This window comes from Poecilia reticulata, chromosome 8 (genome assembly GCF_904066995.2).
Source record: "Poecilia reticulata chromosome 8, P_reticulata-male-v2, whole genome shotgun sequence".
NCBI classification, from domain to species: Eukaryota; Metazoa; Chordata; class Actinopteri; order Cyprinodontiformes; family Poeciliidae; genus Poecilia; species Poecilia reticulata.
The window spans coordinates 8,051,464-8,065,859 of NC_088837.1; the positions used below are offsets into that span (position 1 = coordinate 8,051,464).

Genomic DNA, 14,396 nt, shown 5'->3' on the forward strand with positions numbered 1-14,396 from the left:
CCAACAAATTCTTTGTTGGGTGGCGGTGAGGGACCTGGATATGGGATGGGGGGGCACTGGGCTGAAAAAGGTTGAGAAACACTGATTTAGTTAGTAATGTTGCAGGTTCTAAATTACTTGCGAAAACATTGACTGAAAGGACTCTTATTTAATGTTGAGGGATTTTTGCCTGTAAGGCAAACCTTTAGGGCACAGACATTTTACATTTTGTTTTCAGTTGAAATGTACTGAAGTCTTATTTAAGTTTGAGTGCATAGCTTGTTATTCTATTGTTAAAAGCAATTATTTGCACTATTCAAAGACACTTTTATTAAACTGTGGCAATAGCAAAGGTATAGTTAATTTCTATGTTTCAGGCTCAGAATTTTTTTAAATTTAAGCCCTGGACTGCTGATTGCAGCCAGTCCACATTGTTAGCAGAACTAGAGGGCCCCAAAACCACATTTCGCTTAGGGCCCCATGGAGGCTTGGCCCAGCCCTGAAGCCCTCCCACTCCAGGTTTTCTTTTACCTTTGCACGATTCTCCAAAACCTGCCGGTGTTCTGACTATCATGCGCATTACCATAAGGTATGCTGGATTTACGGGTATGACAGATAGTCAGAACACCTGTTGCACAACAGCGACTTGACATGACGCTGCTTGACAGTCGGTGTAGTTTTCTTTGGTTTGTAGGCATCACCTTGACTACGCCAAACAATCTTTTCCATCCACAAGGCTGAATAGCGCAAACTTTGTTTTCTCTGACCACAAAACAATTGGTGGGCAGCTGTGAATGTCAGTCAGGCTTGAAGTTGTTTTCGAGCAGACGGCAACCAATTGAGGCAAAGTGCTGCAATTTCTGATGAGAGGAATGGTCATAAATTCAGCCAGAATTATGCTAGAAAACAGATGCAGTGTTTATAATTGTATGTGGACAAAGCAGAGAGACTGAATCTTCCTGTGAGTCTCTCCCAACGAAGGACCAGAAACACCACGACGCTGTGCAAAGGGGTAAATGCTTTTTGAAAGTTTCAAAGTTTCGATTAATAAACATGATAAGTTGGAATTTTTAGAGCTGATTTTAACATCATACAATTTGTTATCAAACTGCTGCTGTTTGTACGTTTAAATTTTAAAAAGAAAGACTTCAATTCCCATGGTTCATCACTATTTTATTTGGTCTCTGGTACTAAGGCCAGGATTTCAAATTTACGCTCTACAAATTAGCAAGCTTGGTGTTACTTTTTCCCTAAACAATATAACTTTATAATATCTTTAAAATAGCAGGAATATCTCATATATTTCCCCTTCAAAAAGGGAAATTACTCGATAAATATTTTTTCCATCTCTAACTTCTCCCCATGAAATGTATAAATAACACACACGCTACCATTTATTCTCATCATAAGTAGCACGTGCTAAAGTCAGCAGAACAGCAAGCACGTGCCCACTCTCACACAAAAACAAAGCAAAAATGACTTTGTTTCGCCACAGAAATATTTCCATAAATCAAGACTGAGGGCGACTACTGCGTATCCACTGTGATGTCGCTGATTTGCAGGCGGATTGTGGCCTTTTCTTCAAGCAGGGGGCGGGAAAGAGAGAGAGAGAGAGGAAAAAGTCGAGCATTAGGGTCTGCTGGGAGCCAGCCCTTCCTCACAGCAGCAACAGCACCACCACCGCGTAATCAAGCTGGTCCAGGGCAGAAGCCACGTAGCACTTTGTTCACTGATAAGACTCCTTGGAAGAAGTATAAGAGCGCAAACTACAACTCTGAGCATGAGGATTTACTTTCTAAAGAGGAGGAAGGAAGAGCTTGGAGCGCCTTCTAGCTCTTCTCCACTCTGCTGGCAACGGGACGGAGCTCACAGGCGCGCACAGCTCCGCGAGCCGAGCCGCTGTCTCCTTCCTCATCCTCCTCATCCTCCCCTCCGCGCGCCGAACTGAGGAGAGAGGCTCGCTCGCGCCTCCATAAATTCCCGGTTTGTTGGAGAGGCTTGAGGCTGGACAGCAAGATGAGCTCGTGGGTCCAGCTGCTGCTGCTCGCGTTGCTGGCGGCGTGTGCGCGGTTTGGCGTGGCCGAGGTAAGTAAAAATGGAAATAAAAATGACCAGTAAAAGTTTACCGACACCTGTCAGAAAACTTAGCTACACCTTAAACGTTCCTTTAGAACTGTATTATTGAGATATACAATAATATATGTTAGCCCAATATTAATATTTGTCACCGCTTTCCATGTATGGCGCCAGCAACCTCATGAAATAGATTCAACTTTTTATGTTTTGTTTTGTTTATGAATATAAAATATTTCGATTTAGTGCATCTGTTTCAACATACTCTTATAACAAAAGGTTTCCATGTGAGGTGATTAGTTGTTACAAAGAACATTAATGACCAAGGAGGGAAAGAAGGGGGGTTAAACCCACAGTCAAATCTCTAGAATCACAAAGTGGAGCCGTTCTGTGGTTTCTGGTGTGATACTCTGGAAATGTTTGTTTAGAGGCTTTTAAAGACAATCGTAGTCGCGGAAGTGCTGCGGTTTTTTCCCATCGCCTACTGAATTTTTTATTTTTTTAAGCTCATATGAGCTTCTGAATACATTCTGTCTGTTTTTCTGGTTTTGCACTAGTTGTTTGTTATTTGGTCTGATTTTTTTTCCTCTTTGTGTCTGAGGAGGACCCTCTGCCTGCAGCGCTGGTGGAGCTGGTTAGAAACAGCCCCATCAACTCCATAGAGGACCTCCAGCAGCTGCTCACTGACTCCGTAGGTAAAGACCCAAAGCTTTGGTTTTTCTTTCTTTTCCATCTTACAGACACATGGAATCAGTTTAAATCAATTTTAAGATTGAAGAGGAAGCAAAACTCTTTAGTAATCTGGCATCAAAATCCAGTGATGCACTTCAACTGAGCAACAACATCCCTTGAGATCCTTCATTTTCATGTGATTTACTTTTGAGATTTTTATACAAAAACAAAATGTTTTATAAAGTTTTTGCACATCCCTGACACATCACCTGTCAATACACACAAACGAACGGTCGGGTGCGGCTATTTCTCCTCTCCTGTCATACTTTACTGGCTTTGATTTTTCAAAACATCACCCGCATCAAAGCATAAGAGTCAGGGTACATTTCAAAATAAGAGCATACTCACAAAGCTGAACATCTTGGAATAATTACAGTATATAATTTTAGTAGTTCTTTTGATGATTATGTAATGTTTGTGAACATTTGGAGCCTAATTGAGTCAAAATTGGACAATTTATTTAACTAAACACACAGCATTAGTGTAGATTCACTTAAAATATTTTAGATTTTTAGCTCAGGTTGATTAAATGTAATTGAGGTTCCAAAAATAACAGATCAATGTAGTGCTGATCAGTGTCAGGATGATAAACCTGATTGTTGTGCTCTTACGGTGAGCTGACGTCAGCTGGTTAATTAGTTGCTCCAGCTTCTCAGTTGTTTCACATCTGTTGCATCTTAAATTTTAAAAAAAATTGATCTTAGCAAGATTCACAGGTTTTCCATTAATGGAAATGTGTCCAAACTTTCCATTTTTACAGTTTTTTTTCTTAGCCAGCTTGCAGGCAGTGCGCAGCAATGGGTGGGGGAGGGGCAGCACCACATTGACTCTCTGCTCTACACAGCTGGAAAAAACACCCCACAGTTACTTCTGCCCTTTCTGTACTAGGAGTTTAAACTACAAAAACGTTTATATTAAGTTTTATGTCTTGGCCAGGTCTTCCTCATAAAAAAGATATTTGATCTCAATGGGACTAAAATAGTAAAAGTTAAAGAAAATGAAACAAAAACATTAAAACAAGACATTTTGAAACCGTAGCGTACCATGACCGCTCCACCTCTGGTTTCTGTGCACAGTCAGCGTTTTATTTATCTTCTTCTAATGGTATAAATGATGTTTGTGTTGCTGTCTCAGATGAGGAGGAAGCTAACTCTGCAGCCAACGGAGGTCACAGACTTCCACGCAGCCCCGGTGAGCCAAACCTCTTTATTTGGTTGTTGTGATCTTTTTTTATTTATTTTTTTTACATATTTCTGCGTTGTTTGTCCTCTTAGGAAACTCGTTATGTTGGCTAAAGAACGCTCTGCCAGTCTGTCTGGGAGATGATTAATAGTTTTTGTGACAGAGGGAAAATCTTTTCCCGTTAACCTTTTTGTCGTTGTTCTCATGAAGCAGAACTCAAAATTTCCAGAAGCTGATCTACAACTTTCCTTTTCTAATCTTTGAATAAAACCTACTCAGTGTTTCTGCTTTTCAATACACGTCCTTGTGTGTCAACAACAGAAAAATTCAAACTCTCGAGCAGAGATGTACACATTGTCTGGCTCATCAAACCTCAGAACGTGCCGCTGACGCGTGACGTGTTTGCTCCCTCAGAAACTCAGTCCGCCCCGCGGGCTCAATGTAAAGTTCGCACAGAAGTGGTCGAGATCACCAGAGACATGGTGGACACCACCAGCGCCAACTTTCTGGTCTACCCGTGGTGCGTGGAAGCCCAGCGCTGCTCCGGCTGCTGCAACACCAGGGGCATTCAGTGCATTTCCAATGCCACAAACACCAGAACCCTGACGGTAAATGAGCATGTTTGGTCATAACGATTAGTAAGTAGAAAGTAAAACCCAAAGTTGGTTCCTCTTCCAAACAGACTTAGATGTTCAATTATTTCTCTTTGATTTAAGACGTTTGTTTCTGATATAAATGACAGGTATCTCCCAAAAGATAATAAAACAATGAGAAAGAAGCATTCTGTTACATGCAGCCTTTTTAATAATCAGTAGAAAAAAATGTTTTAGATTTAGAGCAATTACAGCTGTTTCATGATTGCTTTTTGCATATTTCAGCAGGTTTTTGACGCTTTATCTTTGGTGATGTTGGAAGGCCTTCTTGCCGTCACCATTAACTCCCTCTGGACTATTAGAAATGTTGAGCTTATCTGAAAGTAATTGAGAATAACAACTGTAATTCATAGCAAAACATTTTTGTAACTTTCTACATAAATTTAAAAATATATCAACAGGTGTTTAATTATAAAAAAAACCAAAGATTTTCTTGAAGATCACCTGACAAAAATTGAAATTAGTTTAGCTTGAGTCATCTTCCTTCAGTAACAACTTCCACATAAAAGAGTGTTTTGCCATTAGTGCTTATACATGTTGCATTCACTGACTGGAAAAAAGTAAGATTTTTAGTTTACAGCCCAACAAACACTGACGAGGTGAATCAGACGCATAAAATGTAAAGACTTGCTCTGCATCTTATTTCTCTGTGCTTTTCAAGTAGTTCACTCTGAGAAGCAACAAAAAATTGCAGCTCAGGTTATTTAGCCTCCATTTGTTGCCTAGCAACAGCTCCTTTTTGAGCACATAAAAGCATACATTCGTCATAGTGTCCCCACAAGACATTTTTTTATTTATTTTCTTGAACTCGGAGTACCGCCCAGTGACTCCCGTCTTCTTCTTCTCAACCTCTCCAGGTTGCAAAGATCACGTACAAAAACAAAAGACCCACTTTTGCTAAGGTTGTGGTGTCAGTCGTAGATCACCTGGATTGCACATGTCAGCTTTTGCCGCGTCCCGCTCTGCTCAAGAAGAGAGCTACTCACAGGCTGCACAGCCACCTGCATCGAAATCAGATCCTCGGCCCGGCACCGGCGCAAGGACAGGTACGAATTTTACTCTGCGCGTTTTCCATCATCCGGATTAAAGGTTTAACATTAATAACCAGGGTACAGAATGCATTAATCAGTTTTACTGTAATCTCTGAACATCTGATGTTAGCATGAGCTCCTTTTCGCTGCTTCAGAATCTGACGGGTGGTCTTAGATTAGGTTTGCTTCCAGCAGATGCGATCAAACCCAATCAAACGATTATCCTGCGAGTCGACGTGTGACGTAAACACTGCAGACTCTTTTACATATCAGTGAGGCCTGAGTTTCCTTCCTTCCTCCTCTGTGTGATTCATGTGAAGAAGAGGCAGCCTGGAGTTTGACTTTTATGTCTAGAAAGGTTGTCACAAAGTTGAGTGGGTGAGTAGGTGTGGAGTGGGGGATCGACGTGAGCCGTGGTCCGTTATAACCAGCAGTGCTACTGTCACTGGCTGGTTCTGCTTTGGCAGCTTCATTGTGCAGGAACATATGAACAGAGGTAGCTAGAAGGCAGACTGGTCTTACTGTAGCACGGTAATGTTAAAAAAATGCCTTTTGTTGGATTTTTTGACAGGTTTTGTTTCTCCTATTGGTAGAGAAAGCTGCTACTGTTAGAGAGCGCAGTGATCAGGTGCTGGGTGGGATTAAACTGCAAGAAGTGGCAGAAAAGTTCTGGTTCTTGGTTCTTCTTGAACTTTAGATAGATTTAGAACCACTTCTCTAAAATCATTAAACATTTCTCAATTTTTAGACGCTTTAAAAAGAAACATAGTCGAAAGTAATTTGAGCATATCTCTCTTACAAGACAGATTGTAGCCGTACTGACACTTTTTTCTGATGTTTTGGCCACATTGAAAATGTACCATAACACACGGCATACAATTTTTTTCAGGACGGACCTGCTCAGGAGAAAGCTTCCCTCATTTGACAGTTCAAAGTCCCAAAGACGGATAAAGATGCGACTGTGTGGGACCGAAGAGGCATCGCTGTACAACTGCGGAAAATAGTGCAATTTCTGTGAATCCTTGCTTAGATATCATGAAAGAGAGATGCTGCACTTCAATGTCGACAACCAAGGCTGTATGGGAGGTTTCTTTTTGGAAGACGTTGTAATACCACTGGCAAGGTGAAACGTAAAGAACAATTGGTTAAAACGTTAACAAAAGTGGATTTAACCGTTTTGCTAAAAATGATGAGTTGCGTAATCTTTAAGACAATCAGAATGAGACCGCAAAACGAGCAGAAATTTTCAGAGTGATATCAATCATCAACTCGCAAAATCAATCATGATCTCTTTTTTCTTTAACCGTATGTAATTATATTTCACTCATTGCAAACACTGGAATAACACACACACACACACACACACACGTGATCAGGAAACAAAATCAGCATCTAAATCGCATTGCAATCGTATTTATAACCCGACTAGTTTCCACTGTTTCGTAATCACAAACTTCAGTGTAATTTCTTTGAATTTCTATAACAGAGAAACACAAAGTAGTGCATAATTCAGAAGCAGATTGAAAGTGAAATATGATTTGAATTTTCTTTTGCAAATCAAAAAACATTTTTGGAAGAAAAATCTAAACCTCTGTCAATTTCCTTCACTGTGGATTCATGTTCTATAGAAATACTGCCAAGAAGACATGCTGAGACTGAGATTTTCTAAAAGATTTGTGTAGATTTGTGGCTTAGAACAGAAAGAAATTGTTAATGGTGCCCAAACTCGCCATGACCTCCCAGTCAGATGTTAAATTTCTTAGTGCAGAAAATGTGTGAATGGTTGTTTTCTGTGTCTAAATTAGTGGTGCTGTGTGCACAAGTCAAAACCTCTGTTATTTATCTCAGACGCATTTCACAAATCAGCTTAAGAAATATGTTTTCTAAACCTTCCTCTCTGAATTGAACCTAGTAAAATTAATAAATCTGCTCTCTTTAAGCTCTTCTGTAAGATGTTGCAACACATTGGTTTAAATTTCTTTGAGACGAATTCAGAAGGCCATGCATTTAAACTTTCAAACTTTTTTTATGTTATTTTTGTGAATATTTGCCTTAATTTTAATGACTTGTCTAATCGTACTGCTGTGTCCAGTAATCCACCGTCAGACAAGCATCTTAAGTTATTGACAATCTTGGCCTGTGTTCTTCATGCCAATTTACAACTGTTACTGATTTCTGTCTGATTTAATATATGCAATAGTGAAAAGAGAATGTTTGCCTATTTTCATATGATTATAAAGCAATTGAGCTGGAAATCATATTTGGTTTTTGTTTTTATTTGTGTTTCATCATTTTTAATTTTTTTTTTTTGCACCTTTATTTGGTTTTTAACAGGAATTGCATAGCCATACAATTACAATGTGATACATATAAAACAAACCATACAATTCCCTTAAGTTAAAAGAAGAAAACAAAAAACACAGCAGAACAAAACGACCTCCAATCACTCCCAGACAAAAAAAAAATGTTTTGAAATAAATAAAATTAAGATGCATTCTGCCATACCTAAAAAAGTACAGTTTGTGCCCAGGAAAGTAAATATGGAGCCATAAGAAAGGGAAGATCCGAGAGAAAGGACACAGGATGAGCAGATAAATACATACACAAAGGACTAGACTGGGACAGAATGAAAATTAACTTGACCAACCAATTGTAGTAATGGTTGCCAGATTCCTGCAAATTTGTCAGAGGAACCTCGTAGTGACATCCTAATTTTCTGAAGTTTAAGAAAATAAACAATATCCCTCAACCAATGTATAAAAGAAGTAGGTTGTGGTTATTTCCATTTAAGAAGAATTATCCTCCTTGCAATAATGGTCATAAAGGATAAAGAATTTTCTTGGGAAGAGGACAAAAGAGAAGGCCCCGAAAACACCCCAAACAAAACACTCTGGGGGTTGGGATCAATTTTTCTGCCAACCACGTCTGATATAAGAACAAATATCTCTGTCCAAAAACTCTTGAGCTGGGGGCACAACCAAAACATGTGTATAAGGTTTACAGGAGACTGTTGGCACCCATCACAAATTGGGGAAACAGTGCTATAAAATTTTGACAGACGAGCCCTGGTATAGTAAACGCGGTGCACAAGTTTGCATTGAAGAAGACAGTGCCTAGCACATATAGAAGACTTATGTACCCGTATTAGGATACGTGACCAAAGCCCGTCAGGGATAGCCTCTCCTATATCCTCCTCCCAGAGGGCCTTGACTGAGCCTAAAGACTTAGAGTGGATCGAGGCTATGCGGGTATAAAGAATTGAAATAGATCCTTAAAGCCTAGGAATGGGCACAAACAAGGAGTCAAGGTCAGAATCCACAGGCAGCCTAGGAAAAGTGGGGAAATTACTATGAACAAAGCTGCGCACCTGTAAAAATCTGAAAAAATCTCGAGATGGAAGAGTAAATTTGACAGAGTTGTTGAAAGGTAGCAAAGACACCATCAATAAATAAATCCCTAAAGGTCTGAATGCCAAGGTTTGACCAAATCACAAAAGTTTTGTCTGCGAGAGGGAGAAAAGACATGATTGTTCATGATAGGAGCATATGGAGAAAGGAGCTGTAGACCAAAATAACGCCGAAATTGAGTCCAAATCTTAAGAGAGGTTTTAACTACGCTATTCTTTGTGTAAGCAACAGTCGAAGATTTAATTGGTGAATACAATAGAGCTGCGAGAGACAGGTTTTGCCAAATTCGTCTCCATTACAAGCCAGTCAGGAGAAGATGAGCCACACTGAAGCCAGGCTGTTAAAACCCCAATATTGGAAGCCCAGTAGTAGTACCTGAAGTTCGGTAAGGCCATTCCCCCAAGTGGCTTAGGTCTCTGTAAATATTGTCTAGACAATCTAGGGACCTTCCCCTCCAAGAGAAAATCTGAAACAAGAGAATCTACCCGACCAAAAAAGGATTTGGTTAAAAAAATTGGGACACATTGAAAAAGATACAAAAAACGGGGGAGAACATTCATTTTGACACAGTTAATTCGAGCTACCAGAGATAGTTTAAGTAAGGACCAGTGCTCAAAGTCTTCTTTAACTTTCAACAGCAAGGGAGAGAAGTTAGCATTAAATAAGTCCTCATACCTATGCGTAACTCGAATTCCAAGATATGTGAAACTGTCATTGGCTACTTTGAAAGGAAAGCCATGCAGCGGAAGAGCCCTAGCCGCTGAGTTAATAGGAAACGGTTCACTTTTACCCAGGTTCAGCTTATACCCAGATAACCGGCCAAAGTCTGAAAGCAGGTGCAAAGCAGCTGGAATAGAGTTGTGCAGATCTGAAACGTATAAAAGTAAGTCATCAGCATAAAGTGAGACCTTAACTTCCAAACTATGACGTCGTATGCCCACAATAGTTGGACTCGAACGAAGCATGATGGCAAGCAGCTCAATAGCCAGGGCAAATAAAAGGGGACTCAATGGACAGCCCTGTCTTGTAGAGCGATGAAGGAGGAAGTACTCTGACCGAGTATTATTAGTCCTAACCGAGACCTGTGGGTTAGAATAGAGCAACTTAATATAAGTCAAAAAAGCTTCACCAAAACCAAACTTTTTGACAATATAAAAGAGGTAAGACCACTCAACTCGGTCAAAAGCCTTTTCAGCATCGAGAGATCAAGGCTTTGGGATTGTTATGGAATGAGGAATTGTAAATTACATTAGAAAGCCTTCTAACATTAGAAAAAGAATGTCTACTTCGAACAAACCTGGTCTGGTCTGAGTGAACTACTGTAAGCAGAACACACTCAAGACGCATAGCTAAAACTTTCGATAACGGTTTAAAGTTGGCATTTAAAAGGCTTATAGGACGATAGGATGAACAACAAAGAGGGTCTTTGGCTTTTTTCAAAAAAAGGGAGATGGTGACCTGATTAAGAGTCTCCGGCAGGACTCCAACAACAAAAGCATCATTATACATTTCTAATAAGAGTGGTGCAAGTTTATCCCAAAACGCTTTATAAAACTCAAAGGGGTTCCCATCAGGGCCTGGGCATTTTCTTCCCTGAAGAGATCGCATAGCCGAGTTAAGTTCTGACAAAGTAATAGGTCTACCCAGGTTGACTGCCGTTTCCTGATCAACAGTAGGCACTTCCAATTTGGCAAAAAAATTATCCAGGTCAGCATCCGTGGATGTAAAATCAGATGAATACAATAACCTATAAAATTTCTCAAAAGCAAGGTTAATCTGACAGGGATCTGTCGTCACACCTGTGTCTGTTTGAATCTTGATAATTTGACGTGATGCAGACACCTGGCGGATTTGGTGTGCCAAGAATTTGCTAGCCTTATCACCGTGTTCGAAAAACTGTGCCCCGGACCGCAACATAAGTTCTGTAGTGCGGTGGGTCATGAGAATATTAAATTCGGATTGTAGTGAAAGACGCTCTTTATACACACTTGGGGAAGCACAGGCCGCATACATTTTATCAAGTTGCGCAATTTGTCGTCTTAGGGTGTTCAACTTCTCATTCCTTAATTTATTCTCGAAATGAATAAAAGAAATGATCTCTCCCCTAATAAAAGCCTTCAATGATTCCCAAAGCAGGGAGAGAGAGATACCTGGTGCTCTATTTGTTGTTAGGAAAAAATCTATCTGTTTCGAAATATAGTCAATAAAGCTAGTGTTTGAGAGAAGACGTGTGTTTAATCGCCATAATGGACGTTGGGATGATAAAGTGCCTAATTTAACATTCATCAAAAGCGGGGTATGGTCAGATAAAACGATGGCATCGTATCTACACAAGGACAAAGACTGTAACAGCCTATTATCAATAAGAAAAAGGTCAATGCGAGTGAATGTATGATGTACAGGTGAGAAGGAGTACTCCCTTTTCAAAGGATTAAGAAAACGCCACGCATCAGATACTGCAAATTTCTTCATAAATGAATGAATTGTTTTGACTGATCGAGAGAGCATGGCCGGCCTGGATGAAGAACGGTCGAGTGTTGAATTGAGCCAACAATTGAAATCTCCGCCTAATATTAAATAATGTGTTGACATATCCGGAAGTTCAGAGAAAAAACGTCTATAGAAAGCTTCATCATCCCAGTTGGGAGCATGGACATTAGCTAATGTAACACGTATATCCCTAATTGAACCTGTGACAATAACATATCTGCCATTGTGATCAGAAATAATCTGATCACAAGTAAAAGGGACAGATTTGTGTAAAAAAATAGCTGCTCCCCTGGCCTTACCAGAAAAAGATGAATGATAGATCTGGGCAACCCAGTTCTTCTTCAGTTTCTGATGTTCTTGTTTCCTAAGATGAGTCTCCTGTAGAAAGATAACTCTTGCTCCCAACTGGTTGAGGTGATGTAGTACTTTACTGCGTTTGACAGGATTGTTCACCCCCTTGTAGTTGAAACTGGCAAACTGCTATGGTTCTAATAATAGAACCATAGCAAAGTATAAGACATATAAGTAGCAGAAAGAATCTGGGCGCTTGATCGATAAAACAAAAGGTTAAGCAGAAGAAAAGATAAGGAAGAGTTGGAGGTACACAACACAAAAAGAAAACCTAGTGAACAAACAAACCGAACGTCTCGCAGAAGCATCCCCCCAAATGGGATGCGCGAAGCCCACTCCCCCCACAAAATGCCCATGGTCCGACCTACAAAAGGTCCTTGGAGAGTTTGTAAAGAAAGACAACCCTCCAAATAGAATGCAACAAAAAGAAAGTCTAGGTGCACAATATTGTATTTCAACATACAAAAAAAAAAAAAAAAAAAGGGGGTGCAAACCAGTGTGCAAAGATAATACTTAAAGTGCAAGAAAGCCAACCTCAACTATCAAATCTGCAGCATTAGTGCAAGTTACATTAATAGTCCTTGGAGTCAAAAAAAAAATAATCAACCGTGACAAAATACTACAACAAAAGTGTCAATAAAATCATAGCAATCCTCATGCATAAACGCAAGATTTTGTCCTAGAAATGTCTGCCATAGGGCAAACATTCAAACAGAGTCAGGGATCACCGCATTTTTTAGCTTTTTCTCAACAAAATCCATGGCGAGTGACGGGACTTCAAACCTCTGGACTTGTCCATTTGGAAGAGTAATCTGCAAAATTGCCGGGTAGAAAAGATCAAATTTGACACCTGGACAGCAGTGCAGCTCCTTCTTTACTAGTAAAGGCAGTCCGTTTTTTGGCCACAGCAGCAGTGAAATCCGGGAAAACAGAAATCCTCCTCCCATTATAAATCAGAGGAGATGCTTCACTAGCCTTACGCAGGATTTCGTTACGTCGTTGAAACACATTCACTCTGGCGATGAAGGGACATGGGGGTTCCCCGGCCGTAGGTTTAGCACAGAAGGTCCGGTGGGTCCTATCCAGTGGGGGTTTGTAGGATAAACCGAGTAAATCCTGAAGTAAAGTAGCCACAAAATCCGTTGGGCGGCTTCCCTCAGATCCTTCAGGCACACCGACTACCCGTACATTATTCAGTCTTGACCGCCCTTCTAAGTCCTCACATTTCTTCGATATGGACTCCACCATATCCTTTAGCGAAGCAACTGTAGCTCCAAGGGTTGTTAGCTTGTCATCGCAGTCAGTAGCCGAGCGCTCAAGGTCTGCAATAGCTTGTTCGTGTGAGGTAACTTTAGCTTCCAGCGGAGCAAGAGCAGTCGTAATCTCCCTTCTCACAGCCCCGGACACAATTTCGTCAAATTTACTCACAAGATCTGAGCGCACACCCTCCAGCATCTCCTCCATACGCTTTAGCAGACGCTCATTAGCATCGAGTACTGGAGCAACCTCAGGCTCAGGCGACAGACGTGGTTTGCTATGGCCTACCTTCGAGGTGTCGGATTTACCCCGGTTTGCCATGGTTTAATAAATTTACCAAAACAGGTTGAGCATAAATGTCATGTAGATTACATAAAGAACTAGAATTGTAAAAAAAAAAACTTCAATAAATCGTGCTAAAAAAGGTTTAAGCGGTCACATTCCTGCGGAGCTCTAGCAGGTACGTCCTACATGCTTGACACTCCCCGGAAGTCCGTCCATCATTTTTTTATTTCATTGCAGTGACTTAATCCCAAATTAACATGGTAGCGTGTAGCATCATTTTTATAATGCTACATGCTAGCATGTTATGGTTATGGTTTGTTTTGTTACATATGAGCAGGCACTATCTTTAACACGATTTTCTCAACCAAATAATATTAACAGCTTGACGCTAACTTCGTGGATACTTAAATATTCTATCACAATGCAGCTAAATTTATGAAACGCATCAGTTTTTCCTCTGTATTACAGTGCCCCATCCCAAATGTGGCACTATATTTCAAGTTATCCTTTCTAATCACTCATAAGTGCCTTTGTTGTTGCTGTTAGGACAAGAGATGATGACAGGATTCACACAGCCGGTTCACTTCAATGTATTCAATAGTGGCGCTGCAGACATTTAGCATAGCGCTGCTGAATTTAATCAGATCCAACTAAATTTTATGCAGTGTTTAGGGGTCGTTATTTCAGGTTCTACCTAAAAACATTCCCACCAGAAACGACTGTTCTGCCATGAAGTGAAGGTCCAGGTGCAAATTTTGTTTTTCCGGTTTTGCTCACAAGGTTTTCACTCCAAACTGTTAGTTTGCCGTTCTCTCAACATGTTGATTTACTGTACACACATATGTTGAATGGAGTAGATATTTAGATGCTGACTAACTGGAGACACTGTCCAACATGTTCGCCTTCATTTGGCTCAGACACAGAAGAAAAAAATTGCCACAGTTGAAGCTATTTAT

The 14,396-nt window shown here is 40.3% G+C and overlaps 1 protein-coding gene across 1 annotated transcript in view; it reads left to right on the top strand.

Annotated features, from left to right (window-relative positions):
* LOC145552484 (platelet-derived growth factor subunit B-like) overlaps positions 1-7,910 on the top strand; it is a 59,651-nt gene extending 51,741 nt beyond the window's left edge. Inside the window, exons 2-7 of the mRNA XM_081609800.1 lie at positions 1,897-2,064; positions 2,654-2,747; positions 3,919-3,975; positions 4,381-4,574; positions 5,477-5,665; positions 6,540-7,910. Of these exons, the coding sequence (XP_081465926.1) occupies positions 1,996-2,064; positions 2,654-2,747; positions 3,919-3,975; positions 4,381-4,574; positions 5,477-5,665; positions 6,540-6,575 (639 nt within the window). The 5' untranslated portion in view covers positions 1,897-1,995 and the 3' untranslated portion in view covers positions 6,576-7,910. The remainder of the gene's footprint in view (positions 1-1,896; positions 2,065-2,653; positions 2,748-3,918; positions 3,976-4,380; positions 4,575-5,476; positions 5,666-6,539) is intronic.
* The last annotated feature ends 6,486 nt before the right edge of the window (positions 7,911-14,396 follow it).